Consider the following 17354-nt stretch of genomic DNA (forward strand, 5'->3'; position numbering starts at 1 on the left):
TGAAAGTTGTTGTCACTTCATGCCCTCAAGAGGCATTTTGTTTAATTATTTTTGCCTAATTATTTGTCATTTTTCAAGCTACGAGATGTTTTCCTACGTTTGTCATGAAAAATTATGTCTCAGGAATGTAGGGTTTGGGAATTATGGCAGTTTTAAAAAAAATATGAAGGCACATTTCAAGATTTCTTACCCTCTAGCTGTGACATCACGCACTCTAGTTAATGTTAAAATCTGAAGAAAGCCTCGTTACCAAGGTCTGAACAATGTTTAATATCTCTAAAAGTAAGAATCAGATTTAAAAGTTGTGTTACACGAATAATGTCAGAAAGATGTGTAACATTTTAAAGTTGGAATGAGGTTTCTGAGTGAAAGTATGAATGAACAGTTAGCAGTTGAAGTCACATGAAGATTGTTCAAGTCTGAAGATTTTCTCCATTGACTTCAATGGTTAAAAATGTGATGAATTATGGGATGTATCTCTGGAATTATGAAAGTTATGAATAATCCAAATGATAGCCATCGATTCCTGACCGAGCTGAACGTTTTGATGTTTGAACGGAGTTTCTGCGATGTTGAATGCAGGAGGAGAAGAGGTGCAAAATTCCGGCGGAATAATACAAATGTTGTCCGTACAATAACATTTAGTGGGAATGCTGTATCAGCATTCCCACTAAATGAATGGGAGTCCTGTAACCAGGGTTCGAGTTGTAAACTGAGCTCTATGGGGGTCTTTAAAACTAATGTGCGTGCACACACACACACACACACACACACACACACACACACACACACACACACACACACACACACACACACACGCACACACACACACACACACACACACACACACACACACACACACACAGCAGCAGCCCTCTACTTGTTACAAACTTAAATATGAAAAGCTTCAACTACGCATACCACATAACACATCATCTCGGCTCGCGCAGCACGCTCACAGGCATAGATTGCACAATAATGTATTGCGCACCTTGGAGGTGCAGTGCATTGTCATTCAAGAGAATGCGTAGTTATTTTGGAAAACATGTTTTTCTTTTCGCCTATTTACCTCGTTAACGTAAATAATACTCATTACATTGACACATGCATTATTTGTGATTAAAATAATGGTTGTTGGTAATGTATTAGCGACCCCCACAGATGTATGATTTCACTGCGTCCTGGGAGCTCAGACCCCTCCTTGTGGGAGCTCAGCTCCCATTGGCTCCCACATAACTCAAACCCTGCCTGTAACTGTTTGGCTAAGAGTGTTCCTGACAGGCACAGCTGTGCCTTCAGCTGCTCTGTTGGCATTTTCAGAATGAAATAGAGAGGGGTTATAAAGAACAGTCTGTGCCATATGAAGAACATGAACAGGTTATGTAAACATGATGCTTTGTGCATGTAGACATTTTAAATTAATTGGGTTTACATTTTAATTTATTAAAGTTTAAATAAAAACCTTTAATAAAAACCTTTTTTTTTTATATATTTTTTTAATTTAATGTAAAACAAATCTAATTGATGTGTCAATGTGGAATCTTAATTATATTGTTAGGAAGTTGACATCAAGGAAATCTTAATTTTATTGTTAGGAAGTTGAAATCAAATGTCATGCTTGACTAAAAAAAACATTACAAGTGTCACATGTAAATAAAGGCCAAAACTCAAGTTAGTGTTTAGTTTTAGTTTTTTAATCTTAATTGATATTTCAGTGCAAGTCAGAGTGAATTAAATAGAGGCATTTTGTCATGGCAAACGTCATCACAAATCTTAAAAAGCAAAACAATATTTAAACCACAGGAAATCCCTGTCCACCACTTTCAAATGAAACTGAATGAACTGTAGAAAGTACAATACAAATAGGAATGAGCTGCATTTTTTTCAGAATTATTACAACATTATCAGCACAACAATGACAGCAGTTCATTGGTTATCCTGAGTGGCGCATCAAACTTCTTGTTCAATACAATTATCATCAGCCTAAATTAAATGTTGTAAAAAAAAATTAACATTCCATGATAATAGCAGAAATAAATACGCAATTCTGATAGAGACCACAACCTTAAATGACCACTGGAGTAGACGACAAAGACTCTTCCTCTCTTTCGTCTCTTCCTTTACTGTGAGTTTATGATATGTTGTGTTTTCAGTAATGTGGTGTCTAATTATGGTAAACACATTACATTGCAAAGTGACTCAGTGTTTCAAAGTCTTCAGTAGTTATTTTCTCACATGAAACTTACTGGAAATATTACAGCCTCTAGCTTCAGAACTTTCAGAACAGAACTTTGAGATCTGTAAAACTTCACTCCACTACATCCAGTCGACAGCCATGAACACACAGTTTGTCTTAAAAATGAAAAGAAAATGTGTTTTATACGACTGAAATTAGAATTAATTGCATTTTTTCAACATATCCTTTGGGCAAAGACATTATGAATTTCCGGTGCAATAGTTCACTTATTTCTATAGTTTGATGATTATTCCTATAAACCGCTATAGGTACCTTGAGGTTACTGACTCATTGAATGATTAGTATATTTCTCATTGTCTGTATTGTATTAATACTGTTCACATGCTGTTGTAGTTACTTGAACAGTGAGTATATGAACAATATAATATCAGTACAGTACTGTACATAGTCACATGTTGTGGTGTACTTGTTCAAGTTTAACACTCTGGTGTTATTTCATAGAAAAACACTGGACCATTGACAATGTCACAGTCAATGGATTACCCCAATCATGAAACTAGAGGCCAAAAAGTGCAGCATTTTCCTAAAATAATAATTCCTTAAAACATATGTACCGGTACTTTGTACTTTGTTCCCTAGAGAGGATCTTATAATTTTCAAACACAAATCCATAATGTCCTATGATATCAATTATCGTTATGCAGGGAAACAGATTTGAAACCCTTTGTTGCTGGAGCTGGAGCAGTGATTCACATCTGCAGATTCTGGTAAATAGGAATGTAACTTCTCCCCGTCACTGCCACCATCCGACATTACAGATGACATCAGGTGGAGGAGAAATTCAGCCTCCTGTCCCTCTGACTGAGACTCTTGGCTACACTGATGGGGACTTTGTTCCTCCACAGCCTGAAGAAGCGCAGTAGAGAGAAGTGTCATATGCTCAATTACAACTCATTCAATAAAAGGAATAGGAATAGTCAGAAAATCAAAAAATATGAATATACTTTTTTGTCATTATTTAGGTAAGGAGGGCAAACAACAAAATATGTCATTTATATAAACCACAGACTGCTATCTTGTTATAAAAGTAGGTTATTTGACAATAGACATATTAAGGCAATGAAAAACATGGTGGTGCTTTGTCCTTCCTCGTGTAGGGGTATCTCAAAAGCTTGTTTGGGTATTTGTCAAATACTGAAAGTGACAAACATAATCTACAGGTGCCTTTATGGGCCAATAATGTGCGACACTATGACCGAGAGTGTACCTGATGAGCTGCAACGCAGGACACGACTGTAAGGCTCTGACCAGGGCCTCTGCTCCAAAAGCACTCACAGTGTTCGACTCCAGGCTGGGAGAAATAAACACACACACACACACACACACACACACACACACACACACACACACACACACACACACACACACACACACACACACACACACACACACACACACACACACACACACACACACACACACACACACACACACACACACACACACACACACACACACACACATTATTTGTTTACCCTTTGAATGTTAGTGTTTGTGGGGCAAGTAAGTCAACTAAAGGAGGAAGACAAACAACCAAACAAACAACACATCCTCTTCCGAAACTAATAAAGTGTTGTCTATAAAGACGTGAATAATGACTAAAGAAATGTTGTGCGTTAGAGTGTGTGTGTGTGTGTGTGTGCGCACAAACTCACTCAATTCTGGTCAGCTTCTGGCAGAGAGGCATAACTCTGGCCAGCTCCTCTGCCACCTTATCACCACAATTATTCCATCCCATACTGGAAACAGAGAAAGACAAATATGTAAAACATTTCAAAACGTCAACACCTCTTAAAATCAGGCCTGACAGACCTCACAATTCAAAATGGAGTCATATTTATGTTCTATACAGTACATAAGGAAAGTGAAGCCTTCGGACCTACCTTCATTTAGGCACAACACATCCTTTAAATGTGGCCTTATGTGGCCAAAGTCACTATAATACATACTATGTTAACTCAAACCACCCAAAAACTTACTTTTCATATTGGCATATTATTAAATTATCTTGAAATAAAAAAAACAAACAAGAAATGTGAATTATTTTTTTTATTCTTCTAAAAAAGCTACTTGAAATCTGTTTTCCCCAACACTTGTTTGTATTTGTGGTGTTATTTGTGATATCACACTTTAGTGGCTAGTGTTATAAATAGAGTTGTTGACTTATGACTTTACATCAAAAGACATACCACCAAACATCCAATAGGTGGTGCTGTAAGACCACCAATAACCCCCACCTTGCTCCTCACAACCTCATGTGCACCACCCCTCATCTACATGTGTTTCAGAGTACTTTCGACAAAGCAAAATTGCCAACAAGGGTTTAAAAGGTTATAGAAAACACTTTGGGTTACCATTAAAGATCTGTGTATGTTACTCCGAATGTGTTTTATGTCTCAATAATAAAGTATGAATAAAGGCGATTGGTGCTTTATGAGGAAAGCAATGTTCTCTCTTTAAACACAATGATCCATACTGTACATTTCCCATTGACAACCTTTATGTTATTGGGACAATGTTCAGACAAACTTGTAACAAAAGGCAATATGTTGATGCAGAAACACTTTACACTTGTTAATGAAGAAAAATAAACCAATAACTTTACATAATCCTTATAGTGAAGCATGGAGAAGGGGTCACCGTGACTTTATGTGGTCGTTTAAGGCCAAAACAACTGTTACTCAATGGAAACTATGCACTTAACTGGCTAAAAATATGTTTTATAAGTTTAAATTCCATGGAAGCTGTCAGTCATCTGATTTTAATAGAAGTTGGGAAATGTGACAGGAAAATGCAGATAAACATACTGAAAAAATGACCTACAAAATGTCTTAGACTAAAGAAAATTCATGTTTCAGATTGGTCAATCATGGCCTCGAATGTATTTAGATTCTGTGGAATTAACTGAAGAGAGCCATTCATGAAAGACATTCCTAGTTTTGTGAGGTAACATGGTCTGGCCGATGCGGAAATGCCGTAAATATTTGGTTGAGGTCACCGCTTTGTAGCAATAGTTTACTATGTACTAAAACCAAGGTTAAATGTATTTTTACAACCTGCCATTAAATGTTGCAGCACACAACTCCAAAAATCCTTTAGAGCATGCGATCGTCTCACGATATTTTTTCATGCACGTGCACTCCGCTCTGCATCAGCCAAACGGCTCGCTGCACCCGCACTACGATGGGGACCCAAGTTCCCATCAGCAAAAACATGTCGGTTTGCTATCCTGGCTCCAAAATGGTGGAATGAGCTCTCCATTGACATCAGGACAGCAGAAAGCCTACACATCTTCCGGGGCAGACTAAAAACTCATCTCTTTCGACTCCACTTCGAGCAATAAAATGACTAACAAAGCACTTATATACTAACAAAGGACTTATATACTAACTAAGCACTTATATACTAACTAAGCACTTATATACTAACTAAGCACTTATATACTAACAAAGGACTGGCTTATCTAAAGCTAGTTGAGTAGCACTTGAAATGGTTTGGCTCTATGAAACCTGATGTACTTATTTAGTGGGAATGCTGTTAACAGCATTCCAACTATCTGTTCTTCTACGCACGAAATTCTTTATTATTCCACCTGTTATTTTGGCCCTCTTCTTCTCCCACATTCCACATCGCAGAAACTCCGTTCAAACATCAAAACGTTCAGCTCGGTCGGGAATCGATGGCTATTACTTTTCTTATTCATAACTTTCATAATTCCCGAGATATAGCCCATAATTCATCAAATGTTTAACATTTTAACTTTAACATTGCGCAGCTCGTTAAGGCAGAGTGCGTGATGTCAGAGTTAGAGTGGAGGACAGTTTGAAATTTGCCTTCATATTTTTTTTTAAAACTGCCATAATTCCCAAACCCTACATTCAAATAATTAAGCAAAATAATTAAACAAAATGCCTCTTGAGGGCATGAAGTGACACAAACTTTCAACATGTCTCCATTAAAGCCCATTGTAATTTCAGGCTGATATTTCCTCACAGCAGCAGCCGCACACCTTTAGTTAATCTGCCAAAAAGGCCACATTATTGACCCGAAAGTACACAAAAAGCACACTTCAGATACTCACGGTCCTTGAGATGCTTCACGCTTTGAAATTTCACCGATATCTGTTATGGTTCTTCCACAAAACGTTCACATGTAACAGGTTTATCTCTCATTCAGAACAATGGAAACCTCTGATCTCTGGACGCCTCGTTAGCTCAAATATAAACACCTGTGTCATGGAACACGATGATGTCATAACTCCAACTGACATGCTCAGAGCAGCAGACTTCAGATAGAGCGACACTTCACCATGAAACACGATGTCGCTGTAAGTCCAATGGACACGGTCCAATCGTCCCCCAATCTTCACTTGTATATCACCGGTCCATGCCTCAACAGCTCTACGCCAAATCTGAGATCTCCCCATATGCCGTTTCCATGGAAACGCATCCCTCGCCATAAAAGACGATGTCGCTTGACATTAACTCCTATGAAAATGTTCAAAAAGTGCTCAAACTTCACATGTGTGCTAACAGTCCAGCCGTGACGACATCTACGTGAGAGTTTTGAGATTTCTTCAAATGCCGTTGCCATGGTAACACAAGGCTCGCCATGAAACACGGTTTTCTCATAACTTCAGTGAAAATGCTCCAAATGGCCCAAAACTTCACAGGTTTGGTAACGATGCAGCCATCCACACATTTAAGCGTATTATGGGGTGTCATCAAATGCCGTTGCCATGGCGACAGATCATTCGCCATCAAGTTAGTTCAAAAGTTTGCAGTTCTAACCCTAACCCTAACCCTTTTTACTTTCTTTTCTTCTCTCATCACACATTCAAGTGTTCATGTATCATTTCAATCTAAATTCTTCACTTTCTTCTTACACATTACATTTTAGCATAGCAGTTTAGCGTCAGATTTTCAGCATAAAGCATTCCCACTAGCAATTTCATTCTCTAGTATGATTCTGTTTTCTTCTAGTTTGTATCTTCTTGGTCGAATGGACTTATTGTAAGTCGCTTTGGATAAAAGCGTCAGCTAAATGCAATGTAATGTAATGTAGCTTGTCCATGATTAGTATATGATTAGGCTGAAAAGAATAATGTAGCACATTTAAGGACATCCTTCAAAGACTTCCGCTACCAGGGCAACTCTGAATCTAAACATGGACTACTTTTGTCCAAACATCTTTATCAGAGATTAACAGCGATCCTTCTCATTGGCATCCAGCAGATGGCATCTGTTGGTCCCTATAGGATCATATCAATTCTGATGGAAGGAATCTTGGCATATGGTCTGACAGTCTTTTCAAACATACTTATATCTGACAGCCTTTCCGGATTTACTTTAGTTTGAATTCCATTTAAACTATCTTTTATTTATTTATTTAAATAATTGTATTTTCCTACTATAACCTTACTATACACTATATTGATTTTTACTACCAAACTTAAAAAAAAATACTTCGGTCTTATTAAGATGCCATTGTAAAGCACTTAACATGGACTTTTATATACTATTTAATTTGTATCTACAGCAGTACTTTTCTTAGCTTCTGTTCTGGCACTCCTGTCTCTAGTTTTCTAACCTGGGGGCAAGCCTGCCATCTACTGTAGGAAATACACTGACTATGGAAAAGTACCTCCAACATCCTAACTGTCCCGGTGTCTGTAATATAATAACATACATCCTTGATAATTATTTACTGACAATGTATTATATGACATGTTTCAACCTTACCCCACATCCTGTATGAGGGGACAGTGGGCCAGACTGGCAGCAACATCACACAGCTCCGAAGTCCCAACAGAGGTCAGTCTGCCACACCATACGAGGAAAAGAAACATAACATTTAACGCAAAGCCTGTATTGATAAATATAGTCAGCCATTAGGGTCTTGATTAGAAGAAGCTTAAGAGTCTTACTGAAGCTTAGTGAGGTTCTTCAAGCACATTACTGCTTTGGCCAGATTCACTGACCCTTCCTCTCCAATCTTGTTCTCTGCAATACTGGAAAGACACAAAAACATTAACCTCAGGATATCAAATGTAATAATTATTAATAGGAACTGTGAAAGTGACTTACTCCAACACAGTGATGTGTGTCAGTGACGGTAGAACCAGGGCCATCCTGGCAGCGGTGAGATCTCCGAGACTGTTGCTAGACAGACTGCAAGAAAGCATGGTCGAGATGTTTTAATTTTGTAGCATTATAAATGTGCCAAAAAAATGTAATTTCTATTCTTTTTTACTGTATATACTTATATATGTATAAACTGCAAGTTTATATTTCTGTTGATGTAGTCATTTGGTCTTTATATAACAGTCTAACTTCTAGAGTCTAGTTCATCTAGAACGTCTATACGTTTTTTCCACCTTTTAATTATTTTAATGCCTGAACACTTTGCTGCTGTAACAAAATAACTTCCCAATTTGTGATGAATAAAGTATTTATCTATCTTTATGGAAAACTGTACTTGTTCCCAGCATAGAACACTTTAAGAATATAAATGTTTTTAGATGTGGTAATAACAAAGGGCTTGTGCATCAAAATGTTTTATAGCTATAAGTCTCATTTCCAGGATAGAAAACGTCAACATGGTTAAAAGGAGACACACTCATTCATTTAAAGCCTTTAAAGCAAATAGACCCTGTCATTTATTCACAAGTCACAAATAAGTGTGAAATCTTTGCACTCACATCCCGAGTCAAGACAGTTAAGTTCTATACTTTGACTTTCGTGTCCTAAACAGCTCATCATGCGCTCTTGACCAAATGTAAGTCCTTAGCATAGAGAACTATCTTTCATATCATTTCTTCCAAATGGCACTCAGAAACACAACATTCTTCTGCAACATGATTTGATGTTGTTGGATTGGATTGAAGTTAACTTGCTGGGAATGACTTCATTTGAGGTGATTCAGGATATGAATGGAAATAAACAGATTTTTGGCACACGTTTAAAACTGTATACTTTTTCATCTTTGGGCTTAAAAGGCTCGAGGAAAGGAAAGTCACGAGTCATTGTTGTTAAAGTCTGAGTCGAGTTGCGTGTCACTTTTGGATTTAGCCAAGATTCCTTTAAATGTTGTATTGCTTCTTTAGCAATGGGTAGAATAAGTGCAAACGTTATTGAATACATGACAGAATCTTCACCTCTAAAAGGTGTTTCATTGTATTTTCCTAACAGCATTCACAGGAATAAGACAATAAAACAATGACATTATTTCCTTACTGGAGCTCTTCCAGGTGACTACATCTGTTCAAAGCCTCCAGTAGCTGGTCTCCTGATTGGTCGCTGATAAGGTTCTTTGACAGACTGTGAAATACACAAACACACAACATATATTGAAATAAGTAGTTTTTTCTATAATGACATAGGGGAATGCAAAGCCTACTACTTCAGTGGCTTCTATGAAGTCCGATTGATTATCAAGAGCAATGAAGCAATATGCAGCCATAACACACAACAAATAAATGCCTTTACCATTACAATAACGCATGCCGTGCATAAATAAATACAACCCCTAATGCTGGAAGACCCAGTGGCTGTCAGTCCCATGGTTGAAAGTAAAAACCTGATGCTAAATGTAACGTTGGCGCTCGTAAAGAAAAAACTTCACACATGGATGATCAGGCTGGGCATGCATATGATCTTTACCATCAGCATAATTGAACACCGGCCAAAAATACGAAAGATTATGCTATCATTTATCACACTTAGGAACAACAACAATTTAAGAACCATAAAATAATTACCTGCAGGTTTATAATAACATGTATGATGTATACTAGTGTACAATATAAAGTGGAGAGGGTGCGCATTAGAGACCATTCCAAGCCATGCAGGTATTTAAAGGGTACATTCACTACAGATCTCACAACAGGGAAAATAATTAAAAAATATTATATATATATATTTAATAGTATAAATAATATTGGAACATACACAGCGGCGTAAAATAATTGTGAAAGATGTGACACATGTAAATTGACAGATTGTCATTTGAGTAGCTCCTTAGTTAATAAATACTTTTTTGTATTCTATACTAATGTTTGATTTGATATGGTTTTAGCTATGGTTATATTCAAGCATGCATATTGGATTTGAAACATGAGGAATGAATAAAACAATGATGTCTTAAGAATATGAGACTTTTATCACAAACATTGAACTTGGCAGCAGTAAAGAATGCCCTCTGAAAGTCCGGTCATGTACACAAGTCAATGGATTTAGTTAGTTAGCACCCCCCTCCCCCAAAGCTGTAGACCCCTGACCCACATAGCAATCAAGAGTAAATGTAGAAAACAACTTGTAAAAGGTCACACGCATACTTGTATTACACTTCTAGTACTACTGTGTGAGAATGGCCAAGGCAGATTGCAGCTCCTCTTATTACCATAGAGCAGCAGTTCCCAACCTGTGGGCCACGGCCCCCTAGTGGTCCGCGAAGGCATTGCAAGTGGGCCGCGAAATAATTTGCAAAACATTATGATTTGTGTGGAAACATTTCATTATTAAGATTTTTTTTTATTTGAACCTCTTTTCCTTTTTCTTTCGTGATCCTCCTTAGCAACGGTCATTACAGTCCTTGACAGCGGACTGTACTACTGGATTAACAACGTGTTACATGTTCTGAATCGACCAATCAGAATCGGGTATTCACAGTGACGTGCAGTGAGGTTCGTGGCTGGTGAGGCACTGACTCTTTCAGAGTCAGATTTACAAATACTATATTTTGAGCTATATCGAAATATTCTTATTATTTTCATAATTTTAAACAGACTGTTCAACAAAAGGATACCCAAAATCTAAATATTGGATTGTTCTTTCTTAGTAAGATCCCATTTTCATTACAAATGTGGTCTTACCTTGACTTGAAGATGAAGTCCATGCTATCCTTCTGGACAACAATCTCTATTACTTTTTTGTAAAAGTCCTCCTTATTTTCCTCTAGTTTCAAAAGTCTAGTTTGTTGTTTGCGTCTACCGTCTCTGCGTAGAATAACAGTAGCAACAAGAACCTGTGGGCTCACGTGCGCCCCCTTCAGTGCGGCAGAGGTTCAGTGCCGTTGTATGATGAGACCAGCGAGCCTAAATAATATCATATACGTGAAATAAGTTATTTAGAGACTATGGATGGCGAGGACACATGTAATAAAGGGATCTACAAACATTACATTTGTGACCTACAGTGAGATGGTAACAGGCATGCACTTAGGGCCCGCACTCCAGCCAGTTTCTGTGGGGTGACGCATCTGAGGTGAGGCAGAGCTCATCTGTGCCTCACTTACCCCACAGTAACTGGCTGGAGCGCGCTCACAAAATAAGTGCCCGCGCTAAATTAGTGCCCGCGCTCCAGTCAGTTTATGTGGGGTTACGTGAGGCAGAGCTCGTCCCTGCTTCACTTCTCATCGCTCCCATGTAGTTGTAGCGGAGCTCGGCAAATTTGCCGATTTTAACTATAAAAAGCGATTGGAATCATACAGAAATCACACTTACAACACAGATCAGTGGAGACATTTTATTATTATTATTATTTAGTTTTTTTCCCGTTACATTGGAGTATGACAGGTGAGGCGCTGCCTCCCCTGCCTCCCCTGACTGCACGTCGCTGAGTATTCAATTAAACCGTGTAATACAAATGTCTGTGTGTTACTGATAGCCAGCTCCTTTTCTAATTAAAATAAAAAGTACTCTGAGAACTTTATTTAGCCTCCATATTGTTTATGGTTGAATGTGGGCCGCACATTTTTCTTAGATTCTTAAGTGGGCCCTGAGTTGAAAAAGGTTGGTAACCGCTACCATAGAGTATTCATACACTGCTTTCACAATGAGGAACACCAGCTAATATGAGTTTTTTAATTGTTTCTACAAAATAACTATTTGTGAAAATGTACTATTTGTGATTACATTTGTAAAGAAAAACACAATATTTAAAGGGTTTTAGTTCATTTGAGACTTAAGCACAACCACTTCCAATGGCTTGGATTAATATTACAGAGGCCCTATATGCTTTTTGGGGTTTCCCTCGCCTGTGTGTTACTGTATATAGGTTTTTATACATGTAAATGGTCTGCAAAGGCTAAAATCCTCTGGTTTCAGACAGAGGGTGAAAAGAGGTTCTGCAACACAGGCAGTATGAGACAAATAAAGAGCTTTTTGAACATTAAAGCATGTACATATGTCAAAGTAGAGGCACAAAATACAAATATGAGCCTAAAAATGAGCAGAATATATCCTCTTTAATAGAATGTATTTGCATTTGTATTGCTATTCTGAATGAGTCTTAAACTTTGTGGTTTATTGCACTTATTGTGAGTCACTTTGGGTAGAAGCATCAGCTAAATCAGATATAATGTTATGTAATGGACCAAATTCGACTTCACCCCTACTGCCTACCTGATCTTCCTGAGCTCCGTCCAGGCTGGAAGAAATCTGCTAAGCTGCTCTATTCCTCTGTCAGCCATCCTCCAGCCATTCAACCTGACAGCAAGAACACATCCAACATCACTGATATATTTCAAAATAAATATTCAAATCACATTTATTTATGTGCTAGCATGCTCACTCTATCTCCTCCATTAGTGTTAGTCCCTCTGTGGCAGCTAGGAGATGTAGCACTTCGTTTTCTTTTGATGGTCCTGTTGCTGTGGCCGTCTTATTGAGCCTGACACACAATATGTACACATGAAAGCTCAACATTACTGCTCAGACAAGCAATCTGGTTGCATTGGTTTGATTGTATTGGGCCGAAGAAACTAGTCTGTAGGGACTTGGCTTGGGAAACAGAGGGTCCGGAGTACGGAGTGAGGACTGGCACTTTGAGGGGTCCCAGTCCACCTCCTGGACACACAGCAGCATAATGTGGTATAATAGCTGCCCACTGCTCATAAAACGGATATTTTAAATGCAGAGACCAAGTCATTTTAATCATCCATTTCCATTTAGCACCCCATTGACTTCTAATGGTCCCATTGTTTATTTAGCCTGACACACTCACAATGCACAAATCAAAGGTCACAACTGCTGCAACAAAATCCTTGCATAGGTTCCAAACAAGTTGTGGACATCTTTCATGCGTGGAGGATTTGTATCCATGTAAGAATGATGAGTATTTATTTGCTGTCTAAACAACATTGAGAGGAGCAGTGTATGCCGATGACTGACCTCCAGCTCATCAGTGAGTAACTATTTACAAGTTAACACTATGAGAGAATGTGGAATAGCATATTTCTCAGAGGGACAGTTGGAGCAGGCGATCCCCCCACCCCCCCAATTATAGAAAGTGCAGCAACAGCAGCTGCAGCATCAGCAACTGCAATGTGAGAGCAGATCTTAAATAGACCGGATTATAAGAAGGGTACCTGATATGTGTAAGAAAGTACATGAGTGTGACTTAAGCAGCACATAAAGACGTCCGCTTGGAATAGCTTGGTGGGCCTGACTGTGTAATAAAATACTTAAACCTACATAATGAATAGCTATACACAGGCCGCGCGGTTTTGGATTAGTCTTCTTAATGATTTGAAAAGGTCAGGAGTTCTATCGTGTTTTTTACTTGAGACTTCGGATGGACTTGATATTCCTCAGTACGTGTGCCAGACCCACTCGGCTTTCCTCATTCAGCTGCACGGAGTCCAGACTTGGGGCGCACACATAAACATAGAGAAACAAAAACAGGAAAAAAACATATCGACTCACTTTTAGCATAGACAATCAAAAATCTACAGTGGGATTGAGATTAGATTAGATTTTTGAATGCTGCAAAATAAATCAATGGCAAGGAAAACGTTATGATTGATCAGTGAGATCTTTACGAACGAACACTACCTGTAAGACATTTGAGGCCTAGATGCAAATGCCAGTAGTAAAAAGCGTAATGCCTTAGACAAACTAAACCACCCTCACAGCAACTGCCTTTTAACAGTTGTCATAACTGCGGCTTAATTTGACACAACACGGGAAACCTCACCCGGCCCGGACACGGTTGACAGATTGATTTGAACCTCACGGCATTGAATCAAAGACACATTGACATTGAAAGGAGTAAGTGAAAGTGAATAAATGCTAAATCCCTTCCTCATTATAAACCACTTTTTCTTCAGTGTATTCAGACATTTGTGTACACATGATCATTAGTATAAGTCTTACCAAAGGCCTTCCAGGCGGACACTCTCTCCCAGTCCCTCGAGGAGCTGCAGCCCTCCTGCCGCCGACCACTCACAGTGAGAGAGGCTAGAATTACAAATTACACAATCCCCATGAGTAAGTTCCACATTATGAGCTCTTTATTTCTTTGACATGGTGGCGATTGATCAATGAAAATAATGTTCCCTTGTGGAGGAGTGTTATTATGTTCAAAGCTTACTTGAGTGATCTCAAAGTGGGCAAGATTCTGGTCATAACATGGGCTGCTGAGTCACTTATCACATGACCTGATAGACTGGGAGACGGAAGATTACATTTAAATTCATTAACATAACACAAATAATGTGCTGGATGTACGCTATCCATTCAGCGCTAGGTTTTTGTTGTGATGAAAATGTGTTTGTTGCTCACTTTAAACACTGAATGGCTTTAGCCTGCAGCAAGGCCTCTGACAGCTTCTCAACCACAGTCACACAAGTCTCTTTGGAACCAATACTGCAGAAGACAAAAGAAGATGGTTGTCATGCTAGAACTTTAAAGCAGGCAAGAGTAAAAGCGTCAAAATGGGAAAAATGTCCCACCTGAGAGAAGTGAGATTTGGCAGCAAGGGCAGGACAGAACAGAGAAACTCAGCTCCCTCTGCACCCAGGCTGTTGTGGGACAAACTGTGAAAAATCACAACAAACATGACAAAAATGTCTTCCTTGAACACTGCTATGTGCATGCCATATTTATAACCAGAAAATAGAGAGTACTAACTCCAGCTCTGTCAGTGAAGAACACTTGGTGATTATACTCTCCATAGATGCAAGGTGGTGCCCCTCCACTGCACAGTCCACGAGGCTGGGGGGGAGACGGAGAGGAGAGATTGACACCTATAACTGCCAGCAAGTTATGTGCTGCACATGTTAATGGTGTTATGTCGCATTTGCACACTTTGTCGGAAGGAAAGCCACCATGAAGTTGTAATTATGGGATTTAAATGCAGCTTTGCTTCACTTTGAGGTATTTACTTTGAGTAAAAAAAAAAAAAAAAGGTACCTTATTTTCTTTGTGGCCATGGATGGATTCAGATCTGCAGAGTCCTCACTGAAAACACAAACACACATAAACCAAAGATATGTATCATATTTGTATGCGTAACACATAGCTCACAGTTAAAGTTTAACATTTATTCAGATAAAAATACTTAATTCAATATGTCATTTTTTGCATGCCCCCCTCGAAAAACAGACAATCTGTCTCCTATTTCACTGAATAGCCTCAGTGCATAAACCATCATACACCTTACTAGCTTCAAAACTAGTTTACGAACCAGCAGATGTCACACTTTGAATATTGAATACAGTATATTAAAGAGCAGGAGGACTTTGATGTTGTGTTGATTTCCCGCCCCCTCTGGACAAAGGTTTCAGTGTTTTCAAAAACCAGGGTCCCTTTAGAAAACCTCAGATTTTACTGCAGCACGGTCTTACAGTCTGCCTCCCACACACATTGAGAATAAGTGTGTAGAAATAGCCAATCATTTTTCTTCCATACTTATGTAGGTCATATGGAGGCATCAGTATGAAATTGAGACTGTTCATTGCCAGTTTAGTTCCTCGTACAAATTTAAATAGGCAACCTAAATATTGTACCTGAGTTCAGTGGATTTCATCAAAGACAGGTGTAGCGTAGTGTTGTTAACCCTGCAAAGTAAATGTGTTTAGCAGAAAAATGGCGATGCGGGACATTTTACAGTGAGTTTAAACAAAAAAATATCTTCCAACATGTGTGATTGCTTGCTTATCTCACCTGATAGTGTGTATGTTGCTGCTGAGCTCCAGACAGCGACACAGCAAACTAACAGCCTCCTCAGATCTGATCCAATATTCCTCAATACTGACAAGAAAGGGAAGTGAGATACAGCTCAGTATTCCAGCAGTGCAACATTAGTGTTGAAGTGGAAGGCTACAGCTAACATATTTCCACCTAATAGCACAGGCTGCATCACTGTGTTCTTTATTACCTGACACTGACTCCTCTCTGACTGCTGTTTAACAGTTTCACAAAATCTGCTATCCAATCAGAGTCCAGCATATTGTTCTTGAACCTGTGGAGCAAGCACAGAGTAAGAAAATAAACAACAGGACAACCTGAAACAACTAAGGGTTCTTCTGATGCATTTATGTTCAATGTGTCAATATTACATGAAAAAATTATATTTGTCAGTCTCTTGAGTAAAAAAAAAGATAAGTGTGTTCCAACCCTGTGTTAAGTGGTAATTAATTGAGTAGTTTTAAGAATGTTTCATAACACAAAGCATTTTCCTTAAGGTAACTACAGTTTTGTTTTTAAATACATGTTTTTTGTTTTTTTCTTCCTCCAAAGTGAAAGTTCTGGAGAAGCATTTTATATGACAATAGCTAAATTATGAATGTATCTGGCGATGGAGGTGTCCTTACTCCAGTTTGATCGGACTGGGACAGATAGACACGATCTCTGCTAATCTGATCAGATGGTCATGCTCCAAACAGCTCTCTCTGACGCTGGAACAGAGGCAGAATATTGGAGAGAACAAACAAAGAAAGTCAACACGAGGACAAAATGACACACTGCCTAACTGAGGCATGCAATTCAAAATGAAACCTTTGAACCACCATGTGACGATGTGAGACAACAAAGAAATGTAACAGTTATTTTAAGTTTTAGTGATGGGTTCTATTAAATGGGGGGCCACATAAAGACAACTCACAGACAGAGCTCCATACATAACAGAAGCACGTTTGGTTAAGGTTAAGAGGATATTAAGAATTGTGTAAAGTGGGATTGTATGACTTAAGTTTCTATAGTTAGTGTATTACTACAGCAGATGGCCGTCAGCTTCTTTTTTTATTTGTGACTTTGGTGTTTTAAAGGGTAAGTTTGGAATCACAAAAGTCACACAAAAATAAAAACATACTAACC

General features: G+C 38.5%; 1 protein-coding gene across 1 annotated transcript in view; it reads right to left on the reverse strand.

Annotated features, from left to right (window-relative positions):
• Positions 1–1672: 1672 nt before the first annotated feature.
• Positions 1673–17354, reverse strand: part of nlrc5 (NLR family, CARD domain containing 5) — a 47405-nt gene continuing 31723 nt past the window's right edge. The window contains 20 exon segments of the mRNA XM_034141203.1: positions 1673–3103; positions 3465–3548; positions 3913–3996; positions 7999–8076; positions 8184–8267; positions 8344–8427; positions 9493–9576; positions 12660–12743; positions 12829–12927; positions 13819–13902; positions 14412–14495; positions 14629–14703; positions 14820–14903; positions 14990–15073; positions 15168–15251; positions 15450–15497; positions 16046–16096; positions 16203–16289; positions 16417–16500; positions 16853–16936. Of these exon segments, the coding sequence (XP_033997094.1) occupies positions 3022–3103; positions 3465–3548; positions 3913–3996; positions 7999–8076; positions 8184–8267; positions 8344–8427; positions 9493–9576; positions 12660–12743; positions 12829–12927; positions 13819–13902; positions 14412–14495; positions 14629–14703; positions 14820–14903; positions 14990–15073; positions 15168–15251; positions 15450–15497; positions 16046–16096; positions 16203–16289; positions 16417–16500; positions 16853–16936 (1612 nt within the window). The 3' untranslated portion in view covers positions 1673–3021.

The sequence above is a fragment of the Trematomus bernacchii genome, unplaced genomic scaffold (assembly GCF_902827165.1).
Source record: "Trematomus bernacchii unplaced genomic scaffold, fTreBer1.1, whole genome shotgun sequence".
Lineage (NCBI taxonomy): Eukaryota > Metazoa > Chordata > Actinopteri > Perciformes > Nototheniidae > Trematomus > Trematomus bernacchii.